This window comes from Sorex fumeus, unplaced genomic scaffold (assembly GCF_029834395.1).
Source record: "Sorex fumeus unplaced genomic scaffold, SorFum_2.1 ptg000065l, whole genome shotgun sequence".
Lineage (NCBI taxonomy): Eukaryota > Metazoa > Chordata > Mammalia > Eulipotyphla > Soricidae > Sorex > Sorex fumeus.
In genome coordinates this window covers 4,152,672-4,166,694 of record NW_026606122.1, presented here as the reverse complement: position 1 = coordinate 4,166,694, position 14,023 = coordinate 4,152,672, and the positions used below count along the sequence as shown (strand labels likewise).

The following is a 14,023-nucleotide window of genomic DNA, read 5'->3' as shown; positions in this document are numbered from 1 at the left end:
CTTAGAATTTGTGTGAGAGGAAAGGCATACTTACAGCATTTTTTAGGTGTGTCAGGGATCAAACCTAGGACTTCAAACATGCGAGGCAAGCATTATACTGCCGAACTCATCAGTAGTCCTATTTTGATGCTGAAACTGAGTTCTCTCTGGCCTGTAGCAGCTTATTTACATGCGCTCCAGAGCCTTTTAGACTCATCTTCATCATTTTCTGAGTACTCATTTACATTCTGCCGTGGCAATATATCTAAGATATCAGCTTGCACTTTCCCTGTCCCAAACCTGGAAGTGGTCATTCCCTTAAGGAAACTTGTATGCTTGTTGCTACTAGATTGCTCACAGTTTGTAGGCCTCATCAAAAGACCATGGTACAAAGACAGTTTTCATTTTTTTGTTTCTATTTTTGTTTTGGGTGCCATACTTTGTGGTGTGTAAGGGCTATTCCTGGGTTGGTGATTGGGGGTTGCTCATGGTGGCACTTATTTGGTGCTGGGGATTCAGCCCTAGCCACCTGCATTCAAAGCTTGCACTTAGCCTATTGAGCTAACTCCCTGCCCCCCAAAAGTTTGTATTTATTTTAATTTTATTTAATTTTTTTTGCTTTTTGGGTCACACCTGGCAATGCTTAGGGGTTACTCCTGGCTTTGCACTCAGGAATTACTCCTGGTGGTGCTCAGGGGACCATATGGGATGCTGGAAATTGAACCTGGGTCATCCGCGTGCAATGCAAATGCCCTACTTGCTGTGCTATCACTTCAGCCCCTATTTTATTTATTTTTTATTTTTAGTTTTTCTGTAGCAGAAAAAGGAAGGAGGGAAAGGAAGATAGAGGAAGGAAAGAGAAGGAAGGAGAAAATGAAGGAGAGGAAGAGTGAGGGAGTGAGGTTAGATAGAGAAAAAGGGAAATGAGAGGGATAGAAGGCAGGAGAGAGAAGGAAAGAAGGAAAGAGGGATGGGCAAAGAAGGAAGAGGAGGAAAGAAAGAAGATGGCAAAGGAGAAAGGAGAGAGGGCAAAAACAGTTTTTAAAAAGAAAATAGGAGGGGAGAGGATGAAAAAGACTTAAAGATAGTGCTAGAGGGATTTTGGCACTCCAGTAATGGTTGTGTGCAGTCACATCATTTACCTAAAATGTTAATATTATCCTAAATCATGATACCTCAGAAAAATAAGAGAAAATTTCTGAAATCATCCTACTATTCTGAATGTTTTATAGACAATGCAGATGGTCTGCATTGGTGCCCACCAAATTCCTCAGCTTTACTAGTTGTTGAAATACAACCCCCTGCTGCTTTTTTTTGTTTTTGAGCCACACTCCAAAGTACAGTGCTTACTACTTGGCTCTGCACTCAGTGATCATTCCTGGCAGGGCTTGGGGGACCATATGTGATGCTGGGGGTTGAACCCAGTTTGATCGTGTGCAAGCTATACCATCACTCCGGCCCTCAAATATCTTTCTTATTCCATCTGAAATATCTTTTTATTTCACATATTTTTATTGTGTAAAACAGGCAACATAATCCTTGGAATTTAGAGATTTAAAGAAGGCTCTTTAAGGATTTTTAATCTGGAAATGCCAATAGAACTGTCAACCTGTTTGTAGTATCTCTTCTCTTTTTTTGCCTTTTGGGTAACAGCCAGAGATGCTCAGGAATTACTCCTGGCTCTGCACTCAGGAATTACTCCTGGCTTTGCTGCAGGGAACATACGGAGTGCTAGAGTTAGAAGCAGCACTACCTCCAGCAGTAGTGCCAGGCAAACACCCTGCTGTATACACTATTGTTCTGTTCCCTCAGCGTTTCTTCTTGCTCCATCTGCTCCTCTGCTTATTTTCTTCTTCTGCCCCACCCCATGGATCCAGGTGTCTGAAGTAGTGACAGTGACTGGCAGTCCCCAAGAGGAAGATGACACCCCCAGAAGCGCTCCTCCTGTGACTTTCACAGAGGTCCTCCAGACACCAGCCATCCGGATTCTCCCCTCCTCCTCCTCCTCCTCCTCCTCCTCCTCCTCCTCCTCCTCTTCTCACTCCTCCTCCTCCTCTTCCTCCTCCTCCTCCTCCTTCTCCTCTGTCTGTGGCCTGGGTGGCTTTCCCAAGGACCAGGCCTCTGGGCCAGATGCAGGTGAAGGGGGAGTCGGGCCTTTCCTGGAACCCTGCCAGCAACAGGTGGCAGCCCCGTGGGAAGTCTCCAGCGAGAATGCAGTGGGACTGAAGGACACCCCAGCTGGGATCATCATGGAGGAGCCCCCTGCAGGTCTGGCGGTCATGAGTGGGCTGGACGAGCTGCTTGGTGAGGACACCATTGACCAGGAGCTGGAGCAGCTCTACCTGTCCCACCTAAGCCGCCTACGGGCCGCCGTGGCAGGAGGTTGTGGGGAGGGCTCCAGCGATGGGGGATTGTCCCCCAGCCACCCCCTGGGCATCCTCACGGACCGCGACTTGATCCTGAAGTGGCCTGGCCCTGAGCGGGCCCTGAACAGCGCTCTGGCGGAGGAGATCACCTTGCACTACGCCCGGCTGGGGAGTGGTGTGGAGCTCATCAAGGACACAGAAGACCCTGATGAGGAGGGGGAGGGAGAAGAGGGGCTCTCCCTGATATCTTCTAGCCCCGAAGGAGACACCCCCAAGGAATCACCTCCGGAAATTCTCTCTGGGGCCCATCCGATGGTAGCGGCTATGGGAGATGTGTGGCTCCCGTGGGCCGAGGGCACGGGATGCGACAGCCCTATGGTTTTGGGTACAGAAGTTCAGTTCACTGATGCGCCACAGAAGGGGTTGGGTAAGAACACTGACTCTTTTCACATGCCTGGGATGACATTTGGAGTGACTAGTTCCCCAGAGGAGGCTGGGACAGATCGGAGGGGATTTACTACTGAGGGAGCAGGAAGCTTGGTCCCTAAATCTGGTGAGGAGCTAATTGCTCCAGCCTCCCAGGGGCAAAACCGTCCCCTCCTTGGTCCTCTGGGGCTTGAAGTGTGTCCTTCCAGCTTGGTCAGGTCCCATGGGAGCTCCCAGGATATGGAGGGTTCAGGCCCAACCCTGGAGCCTCCCAAGAGTTCTCCCACCCCAGCAGCCCGTGGTGAATGTGTGTGTATTGTGCCTCCCCAGCTTCGAGGACCCTTGACCCAGACTTTGGGGGTCCTGGCTGGGCTGGTAGTGGTCCCTGTGGCTCTGAACAGTGGTATGTCCCTCCTGGTGCTTGCACTGTGCCTCTCTCTGGCCTGGTTCTCATAGGGACTGCTTGTGGGATCAGCAATAGGAGGCTTCCCTCTCTGGGGTCTGGTGAGGGACAGCCTTTGTATCACCTCCAGAGGGATTAGATGGGGGGTTGTGGCCTGTACAATGGGGATCAGCGTATTTTGTTTCCAAAAAATGCTCAACTGGAAAGAGGACTGCCTGTCCCTGAACTCTCCATCAGTACAGCGTTCCCAGTGGTGCCACTGTTGGAGAGGAATAGGAGTCAGGTGGACGGTGTGCGTGAGAAGAACTTCCAGAATGAAACTGGGCATGTCCTCCATCCCTGCTCTCCCCTTCCCCCAAGCCTCTATTTATTTTTGTATAATTCTCTGGATGAGGGAGAGTGGTCATGAGCTGGTCTTGGGGCACAATTACCCAGAGATATATTTATTAACAGCCAACCTGTGCAACCTGCTGGAGCTTTATTTTTAATTTAATTTATATAGAGTACCTATTATTATATGCCACAATAGAGCTCTATGATAAATTATGTGTCTTGCTGTGCAGTGTTCTCGTGTTTGGGCCCAAGTGTGCAGGATGTTTATGTGTTGTGGGAGGTCCATGCTAGGGGGTGGAATGTAGTCATCCCTGCTGCTGCTGCTTCAATATGTCTTTGAGGCTCTGTGTTATGTCACTTTAATTGTCCCAAGTCATTTGGTTCGTGATCCCTTTATGGGAGGGGGCATTGTGTGTAGAGAAATATTTTGGTATTTTCTACATTATTCCAGGGAAGAAGGAAGAATGGTTGCCACATGAGGGTTTGGTGTCATACACATGGTGGCAGTGGTAGATATGGTCGGCTGTGGATATGGGGATATTGGTTGCATATCAACCACAAGGTTTCAAGGTTACTGAAATGAAAAAAAACTCAGCATTGATGCCAACAGGGATGATCCCTCTGCCCCCAAGAAAGAGAAGTCCTCAAAAAGGCAGAGGAGATAATGTACTATGAAAAATTCAGACCAGAGTTGTCCACAGACATAGCATTTGAAAGAAAGGTTAGATATATTTAATGCATGCAAATAAAAAACTGCATAGCAAAATAAAGCACATATTTATTTCATTTTATAAAAACTTCTTGAAAGGAATATTTATATCAACTTTCAGCAGTTCTTCAGTGATCTAATGCTTTTATGAAATAGCCTCAATCAAATATTTTGTCTGACTATTCAGCAAAAATTTGTAAGTCAATAATAATATTCATATTGTAATATTAATAGTAAACCAAGTCTGAGATCTCATTTTGCTTGATCGGCACTTGACATAATGATCTCGACCTTGACATCTTTTCTTCACGTGGTTTCCAGTATACCATAACTGCCACCCCTGGCCTCTGTTTTCCTTTCTCACTGGTTACTCTTCTAGAATTGCTTGACACATAATAGCTTCTCAGTAAACATGTTAAAAATAGTAAAGCTGGGGCCAGAGAGATAGTACAATGGGTAAGGTGCGTGCCTTGTGCACAGCCAACCTGGGATTGATTCTTGGTCTCCTATATGGTCCCTCAAGCCTGCCAGACATGATCCCTGAGCATGTACCAGAATCAAGTATGGCCAAAGACCAAACAAAATTGAAAACCAATTAGAGGAAAATGTGTATGTGGGGGAAATATTGAGAGATTTGCCAGATTGTTTTTTTTTTCACTTTTTGTTTTGGGTGAGCCTCACCTAGAAGTAGTTGGGGTCTGCTTAGAGGTTAGTCTAGCATTGGTTGCGTGCAGTGTTGGTCCTTGAACTTAGCTCTCCTGGATGGAGAATCTTTGCTCATTATCTTGAGCTAATTCCTTGGTCCCTAGCTAGAGAATTTAGTTGTTCAGTGATTGGAAGCTTAGGTCAGTTTTTTAAGTGTTTCTGACAACTTCTGCTCTTGGGACACAGAGGAAGAATCTCACAAAGCAGTTGGTGGTGTGGGCATATGACACACAGATTTCTGTGCAGTGTAGTTAGGGCACTGACCAATGTGGGAATGCCAGGGCATATGCTTAGTGCAGTTTGGAAGCCTCTATGGGAGCTTTGGCTTCTCAGCCGAGTTTTGCAAAATGACAAGGAATCTACCAGGTAATGAAGGGGAAGAGAGGGCATTCCACTTAAAAGAAAAAAATTACAGAGGTGGAGAAATGGAAAAGAACTAGCAAAAATCAACTCAACATAACCACATTTTACAATCAGGATTTTACCCATTAAAATCATTGGGTTACAATATTTTGCAATTTGGGGATTTACCATCACATCTCTGTGTATGATAGTTACCACTTGTACCACCAAAATTCCCGTGTCATTCCACCACCAAAAATCTCTTTTATTCATCCCAATCCGCTCCCTTTTCCTTTGGGAAACAATGATTTTCCCTGACTCTAGGGGCTAGGTTTGGGGTTTTTTTTTGCCAGTTTGTTTGTTTTAATAATTTATATTCCCCATATGAGTGAAATCATCTTTTAATTGTCTTTTACTTCCTCATTTCATTTAGTATGATTGTCTAAATATTCATCCATTTTGTGGATGAAAGGCACACTTTCATATTTTAATTGTTATTACTTTTTATTGGGATTCAGTGATTTGCAATATTTGCAATACTGTTCATGTTTATTCCACAATTTCTATTTTTGTTTGTTTTGTTTTGGGGAATACATCTGGCAGTGCTCAGGGATTACTCCTGGCTCTGAGCTCAAGGATCACTCCTGGCAGTGCTGGGACGAACAATATGTGGTGCCGGGGATTGAACCTGGATCAGCTATATGGAAATTTGCTGTACTATCTGCTCCAGTGTCATTTATTCTCACTTTTTATTCCCCTTTTCACACCTGGCTTTGCTAAGGGCTTAACTCCTACCATACTTATAAATCACTCCTGGCAGGGCTCAGGGGACCATATGGGGTTCTGGGGATCAAACCCAGATTGACCTACTGCAAGGCATGCACTACCCTCTGTACTATCTCTCCAGCCCTATGTTTTATTTATTTTATTTTCCCCCAAGTTTTATTTTTAACACAATTCTCCAACTGTTTTTCATGGGACTGCACCTATTTACATTCCCTCCAACAGAGGTAACTGTCTCTCCACATTCACATTCTTTCTAATGTTTTAATGTTTTTATGTATTTTAGTCTGAATCAAAAGATAATAGATATCTCATGTGGCTTTTATTTTTATTTTCTTTATCATGAGATGTTCAGAATTTTTCATATCTGTGGGCTTTTTCTGTCTTTTTGTTTTTCATAAGTGTATAATCATATCTTTGCCCATTTTCTAATTGGATTGCTTCTTTTTTTGTCACTGAGTTGTGTTCTTTATATATTTTTTTATATCAACCACTAGTCAGAGTATGATGTGCAAATTTTTTCCAATTGATAATTTGCCTTTTTCTCTTGGTAGCCTTTTTTCCTCTCTTAGAACTTTTTGCGTTTATATAGTTCTACTTATTTTATTATCTTTTTTTCTCTTGCCATTGGAATTGAGTCTCAAAATACATGTCCAATGTTGAAGGCCTGGAGTGAATCACCTATGTTTGCTTTCATGTTATGGTTTTGGATCTGATATCTATGTCTTTAATCCATTTCGGTTAATTTTTGTTTATGGTGTTAGATAGCAATTGAGTTTCTTTATTTTGTTTATTTTAAATTTTCTTTTTATATTATTATTTATTTTTAATTTTCTTTATGTTTACATTTTGAGGATAATTACTCAGGATTTAATACTTAGCTCATTCCTTGACTCTGTTCTTTTTTTTTTTTTTTTTTTTGCTTTTTGGGTCACACCTGGCTATGCACAGGGGTTACTCCTGACTTTGCACTCAGGAATTACTCCTGGCGGTGCTAAAGGGACCATAAGGGATGCTGGTAATCGAACCTGGGTCGGCCACGTGCAAGGCAAACGCCCTCCCCACTGTGCTATCTCTCCAGTCCCTTGACTCTGTTCTTAGGGACTGCTCCTGGAAGTGCTTGGAGGTCCACATGTGGTTCTGAAGATGGAACCAGGGTTGGCTGTGTGCAAGGACTCTCCTCTCCATCTCAAGTTTTCTTTCTTTTATCTTTTTTTTTATTAAAAAATAGCTTCTGGCAGCCCCATTTTCCCAGCACCATTTATTTTTTAAATTTTTATTTTTATTAAATTTTTAAAAATTGAATCACTGTGAGATAGACCATTACAAAGCTGTTTGTGATTGGGTTTCAGTCATACAGTGTTCCAAGACCCATCCCTCTGCCAGTGTACATTGTCTATTACTAATGTTCCCAGTGTCCCTAATTTTTCTCCCACTACCCCCAAACTCCTCTCCCCCAGCCTGCCTTTATGGCAGGCACTTTTCTTCTCTCTCTCTCTCTCTCTCTCTCTCTCTCTCTCTCTCTCTCTCCTCTTTGGGGTATTAATATAGATACTGAAATGTTATCATGTGTATCCCCTTTACCTACTTTTTTTTTTTTTTTGCTTTTTGGGTCACACCTGGTGGTGATGCACAGAGGTTACTCCTGGCTTTGCACTCAGTTGTTACTCCTGGCGGTGCTCAGGGAACCATATGGGATGCTGGGAATTGAACCCGGGTTGGCTGCGTGCAAGGCAAATGCCCTACCCTCTGTGCTATCTCTCCAGCCCCAGCCTTTACCTACTTTCAACACTCAGTTCTGATCCAGCATCCAAGCACTGTTTATTGAAGAGGCTTTTTTCCCCTTCTTTGTATAGTTTTGACTTCTTTATAAATAGATTCATTTCTGGGTTCTCCATTTTACTTTATTGATTTTTGTACCTTTTTAAAAAATTTTATCTTTTAATTAGTGTTGCTGTGAAATATGGTTTGAAGTAAGATTGTGTGATACCTTCACTTTTTATCTTTTTGTTTGTTTGTTTTTGGATCCATCCAGTGGTGCTCAAGGCTTACTCCTGACTCTGCACTCAGGGATCACCCCTGGTGGTGCTCAGGGGATGATATAGCGTGCCGCAGATGGAACCCATGTTAGCCGTATGCAAGGCAAAGTGCCCTACCCTGTGTACTATCTCTCTGGTCTTTTCATTTTTATTTCTTTATGGGTCACACCTGGAGATGCTCAGGGGTTACTCCTAGCTCATGCACTCAGGAATTAACTCGTGGTGATGCTTGGGGGACCATATGGGATGCTGGGTATCGAACCTGGGTTGGCCCTGTGCAAGGCAAACACCCTACCCGCTGTGCTATTGCTCCATCCATCATTTTTTTCCCCTTTATTTTATTTTATTTTATTTTATTTTTTTTCAGTTGTAGATTTACAATTTTTTGTGCTTTGGTTTCAATTATACAATGATCAGATACCCATCCATCCACCATGCCCATTTTCCACCACCATGGATAATATCCCCCCCACCCCCATCCCCCCATCCCCCCCTGCCTCTGTGGCAGGGCAATCCCCTGTGATCTCTCTCTCCTTTCATCCATCATTTTTTTGCTAAGAATTTCTTTGCTATTCAGGGTCTCTTTGGTTTCATACATGGTTCAGAATTGCATTCTTTGAATAATGTCATAATTCAGTAAGATATTCTGACTTTGTCAAATAGCAAAATTTAGATATGTTTGTGGCCTTCCATTGATGTGATGATTTGATAAATGTCTAAAATGTCAATTTTAAGGTTCAAATTTTAGTTTTTGGGGGGGAGCATTTTCTCCATTGGCAATTTTATCTTTATTTCATTGTATTTATTGCATTTAGAGTCTTCAGACGTCTATTAATAATAATTCAATGCAGATGATCAGAAAATGGGTCTAGAAATTATCTTTGAACTCTTTATACAGAGCATATAGACTTCTGAGTCAAGTTTGGTTTTTGTATTAGGGCCTAATTTGGTTTTTAAGTTGTATCTAAAAGATAAGGAATATTTTATTTGTGAGTACCATCTATATTTTTTAAATCTGTTTTTTTGTTGAATCACTATGAGATAGTTACAAAGCTTTCATGATGTGGCTTCAGTTATACAATGTTTACACACACATTCTTCCACCAGTGTACATTTTCCACCATCAATATCCTCTGTGTCCCTCCTGCCACCACCCCCCTCCCACACCCACCCTCTGTGCAGGCACTTTTCTTCTTTCTCTCTCTCTCTCTACTTTTGGGCATCATGGCTTGCAATACACAATACTGAGAGGCCATGATGTTTGATTGTGTTTCAAATTTTACATACGATGGACAAGTTGGAGATGGAGAGAGCAAGTATAGGTTAAAAGTACTTGTTTTGCACATCACCAACCCGGTTTAATGCCTGGTACCCCATATACTCTCCTGAGCACTGCCAGCAGTGATCTTTGAGCACAGAGCCAGAAGTAAGCCCTGAGCACTGCTAGGTGTGGCAATAAAACAAAACAAAACAAAGCAAAATGTGTAAGTTTCCATAGAGATATAACTTACCAAAAGCTATCTGAATTTAGGGAAAATTTGGGCTGGGGAGATAGCTCAAAGTGCTATAGTGCATGCTTTATGTGCAGGGGCCTGTGAACAATCCCTTGCACTGCATTGTCCCCAAAGCAATCCAGGGAGTTATCCCCAATCATGAGCTGTGAATAGTCCCTGAGAACTACTTGGTGTGGCCCAAAAACAAAAAAAAAGAAAATTTTGACAGGTCATAGTCTAGTCAGGCTTCTTAAACTTAACTATCTCCATTTGTGACCCTTTTTCACAAATGAAGAAGAAATTATTTATGTTTTTAAGTTTTGGGTACATCAACAGTTCTCAGGGATTATTCTTGACTCACTCTGTGCTTGTGAATCACTCCTGACAGTGCTCAGAGGATCATATTTGGTGCCAGGGATCGAACTTGGGTTAGCTGTATGCAAGACACACACCTTACCCATTGTATTATCTCTCTAGCCCCTCAGATTTATTTCCCCCTTTGGGGCCACACGTGTGGCTCAGGGTTTACTCCTGACTCTGAACTCAGGGAGCACTCCTGGCAGGGCTTGAAGGACTATATGGGGTACTGGGGATTGGACTTGCATCATCTGAATGCAAAGCAAGTATCCTATACACTGTGTTCTCTCCCCCTCCCCTCAAGCAAAATTTATTTTTTGGTTTTTGGGTTATACCTGGTTGTGCCCAGGAATTACTCCTAGCTCTGTGCTAAGGGATCACCCCTGGTAGTGCTCAGGGGATATTATGGGATGCCAGAGATTGAACCCAGGTCATTCCCATGCATGACAGCATGTCAAGTGCCCTACCCAATGTCCTATTGCTTCTTCTCCTCAAGCAAAATTTTCTAAAGTTACATTTTAAGAAGCTAGTGTCTGTTGTACTGTCTAAACCCAATAAGTTATAAAAGTATAATATTAACCAAGTTGATTTTCCCACAAATCTACATTGTTGAAATATGCATTGTTAGCATAATTTGTCCCATTGGTAACATTTTATTTTTGCCTTTTATTTTGGGCCACAGCTGGTGGTGCTCAGGGATCTCCTTGACTCTGGGGGTTAGGAATCACCTTTGGCAGTGCTGGTGATATGGCACAGGGAACCATTTGGCTTGGCTATGTGCAAGGCAAGTGCCTGACCTGTTGTACTAGCTCCCCGCCCCTTATTGGCAGTTTATGTATGTATTTATGTATTCATTAACTTTACCCCACCCCTTGTTGATAGTTTAAAGGAGGAAAACAACAAATTTCAAAATATGTAGATAAAAGGATAGAAAAAATTTGATATCTGGGGCCAGACTTATGTGCAGCCAGCCCCAGTTTGATCCTTGGCACCACATATGATCATTGCTGGGAATGGTTCCAGTCCATATAACCAGGAGTAAGCCTTGAGTTGGGTGTTTCTCCCAAACCCAAAACAAGTTTAATGTCTATTTGTGTTTTAAAAAATCTTAGCAAAATTGTCAGTAAACTGAAGAGAAGTCACAGTTACACAGTTACAGATTTACAGTGAACTACATATTTAAAGGTGAAATGTTCAGAATTGACATTTGGAGTGCATTGAAGATGCCTGCTATCACCATCTGTCCTCAGCACTGTACTGGAGGTCCGTGCCAGCACAGTGAGGGAAGATTGAAAATAGAACTATCAACATTTTAGATGATACTGTTGTTTATGTAGATAACCCAAGATAATCCACGGATAAATTATTTAAATTATTAAGAATTTCAAACAATTTCTGGATACAAAATTCATTAAAATCAATTTATTTTATTCACTAACAAGTGGAAAGAACATTTTAATGGGCCAGGGAGTTGACTCAAAGGACTTAGTGTATTTGCATGTGAGAGGTCTGCATTCAATCCAGGCATCACGTGGTTTCCTGACCACTGCAAGGGAGCCATCCACTGCTAGGGAGCACTCTAGGTGTGTACCCAAAACTTAAAGAATGAATAAAAACACCATTAATTATTGGGAAATCAACAAATTTATCCCTGGGAAATTAACTTTTTTGAAAAAATACAACCTTATTGACTTTTAAAAAGAAGAAATGAATGGAGAGTCATTGAATGGGTCAGTCTTAAAGCTGTTACTTCTGTCTAAGCTGTTTTTTTTAAATTTAATTTATTTATTTTGAATACCCATCCCTCCACCAGTGAACATTTCCCACCACCACGGATCCCAGTATCCCTCCCACCCCCCATCCCTCCCATCCCACCCTGCCTCTGTGGCAGGGTATTCCCTTTTGTTCTCTCTCCCCTATTGGGTGTTGTGGTTTGTAAAAGAGTTAAGCCTGATTTTCAGGGAGAAACGTTGTATGATTTACTTTCCATTGATCACTTTATATATAGGGAGATGTTGCGTGGCTGCATAAGCAGCCGCGCAGTTTGGAGTAAAAGTCCTAATTTCCGCATGCTCGAGCTATGCTTGTCATCGGGGTTTCATCTGGAGGAGGCGGGATGCAGCACCTACCCCAGCTGGGACTTCCTGGTGATCTTGGCTCTTTTGGGGATCTGGTGCATTCTCCGGGAACTGTGGAGCCTCCCAGCGGCCTTTCTTCTCTGCGGCTTTGTGCTGTAAAGATGGTGCTGGGGGGCAGGTTGTGGGCGTGACTTCCGGAATCAGAGGTTACCTGGGAGCCGGGGCAGTCCCGGCAGTTTGCAGTAAAAGTCCTGGTTCCCGCATGCTTGAGCTGTGCTTGTAGAGGCTCATGGTCACCGGGGTTCCATCTGGAGGAGGCGGGATGCAGCACCTACTCCATCTGGGACTTCCCGGTGATCTCAGCTCTTTTTGGGACCTAGTACATTCTCTGGGAGCTATGGAGCCTCCCAGTGGCCTTTCTTCTCTGTGGCTAAGCTGTTTTATAGGTTCATTGTGAGTCCAGTAATTATTTTAACAGATTTGTGTGTGTATTTGTAAGTTAATTATCCAAATTATGTGGTATACTAACTAGTCAGAATACCCCAACTATTACAATGGCATGGCAATTAAGATACTGCTGCAAAGGCAGACAAATAGACAAGTGAAGGGCCAGTGGCTTCAGAAATAAAAACAGAGCCACTTTATGTAGACACAGAATAAATGACCAGGCAGGTACTGGGAGACTAGTGGGAAATGGTTAGAACTTCTGATAAGTGAAGTAATTGGTTACCCAAAATGAAAAGAAATTGGATACCTACTTTGAAGTACAAAAATAATTCGTTTTAAATTCTAATTTAAAACTTAATACTACTTTTTGTTTAAGGTTTGCATCCAGCTGTGCTCAAGGCTTACTTCCAGCGCTGCACTCAGGGATCACTCCTGGTGATCTTGGGAGCCCTATGGGGTTCCAGGGATTAAATCTGGGTCAGCCATATGCTAAGCAAGTACCTTCACACTGTAAAATCTCTCCTGCTCCAACTTAAAAATTTTAATATAGGGGCTGTACAGTGGGTAGGGCACTTGCCTTGCACAAAGCTGACCTGGGTTTGATCTGAACATCCCATATGGTCCCCTGTACACTGCCAGGAGTATCCCCTGAGAATCACCAGGTGTGGTGGCCCAAAATCCCCCCAATTTTTTTCCCCCCAATTTTTTAATATGGTAGAATTCCTTCATATATACTCCAGGTAGAATTTTTCTCTTATTTGTACATATTTGTAAAAGCACTAATCATAAATGGTAATTATAAAACATTCAATTACATTAAAATGAGGAATGTTTTTTGAGGGACTGGAGAGATTTGATCCCAGATTTGATTCCCTGGTACCACATTATCTGCCCTAGCAGTTCTGGAGGCTCCTGAGCACTGCTGACCCTAGTTTTCCCTAGCAGTTCAGGGCCTAAGCAGTGCTGCCTCTCTGAGTCCTATCATTCAAACCCAAACTGATTGGCCAAGAAGCTTGGGGAGTCACCTCCAGGTTCCATAAAAACTGTTTGAGGGCCATCCTGCTAAAAAAGAATATTGAGAGCACTGAGAAATAGTGCACAGAACACCTACCTTGCAAATAATATGGTCATGAATTTAAATTCCTGGTGTTTTACATGTTCTGAGTATGATCCTGATGCTGGCAGCTTTGTTGTCTGTGATTCCTGATGCTCCAAGCAATTTCTGGTTATACCACCATTGTGTGTGTGTATGTGTGTGTGTGTGTGTGTGTGTTAAAGATGGAGCATAGCAATTTTAGAAAGATGTACCAGGGCCAAGAAGTGCAACCTCTGACGAGCATGTATGAGCACTGCAGTGATCCCACAACAATAACTTGAATGATTCATCTAACATTGCTCATCCTGCCAAGTACATGTGCAGCACCACGACATCAGGAGTGCTACCTTAGTGAGCAGAACTGTCATGTGTGCAAGCTCTGCAACCTCACCTGTGAGCACCACAGCCAGGCATGTGTGGTACTCCTGGTCATCACAACAACATTGAGTTTAAATTTAGAGTATATT

General features: G+C 42.9%; 1 protein-coding gene across 3 annotated transcripts in view; it reads left to right on the top strand.

Moving 5' to 3' along the window:
• The window catches only part of PPP1R3F (protein phosphatase 1 regulatory subunit 3F), a 64,547-nt gene that overhangs the window by 15,173 nt on the left and 35,351 nt on the right, over nt 1–14,023 (top strand). For 2 of the 3 annotated variants that reach the window (XM_056128587.1, XM_056128586.1), the window contains exons 4-5: nt 1,857–1,984; nt 2,015–3,718. In XM_056128587.1, coding sequence (XP_055984562.1) covers nt 1,857–1,984; nt 2,015–3,227 — 1,341 coding nt within the window. In that variant the 3' untranslated portion in view covers nt 3,228–3,718. Of the gene's footprint in view, nt 1–1,856; nt 1,985–2,014; nt 3,719–14,023 lie in introns of those variants that run through there. The other variant, XM_056128588.1, reaches the window with a different exon arrangement.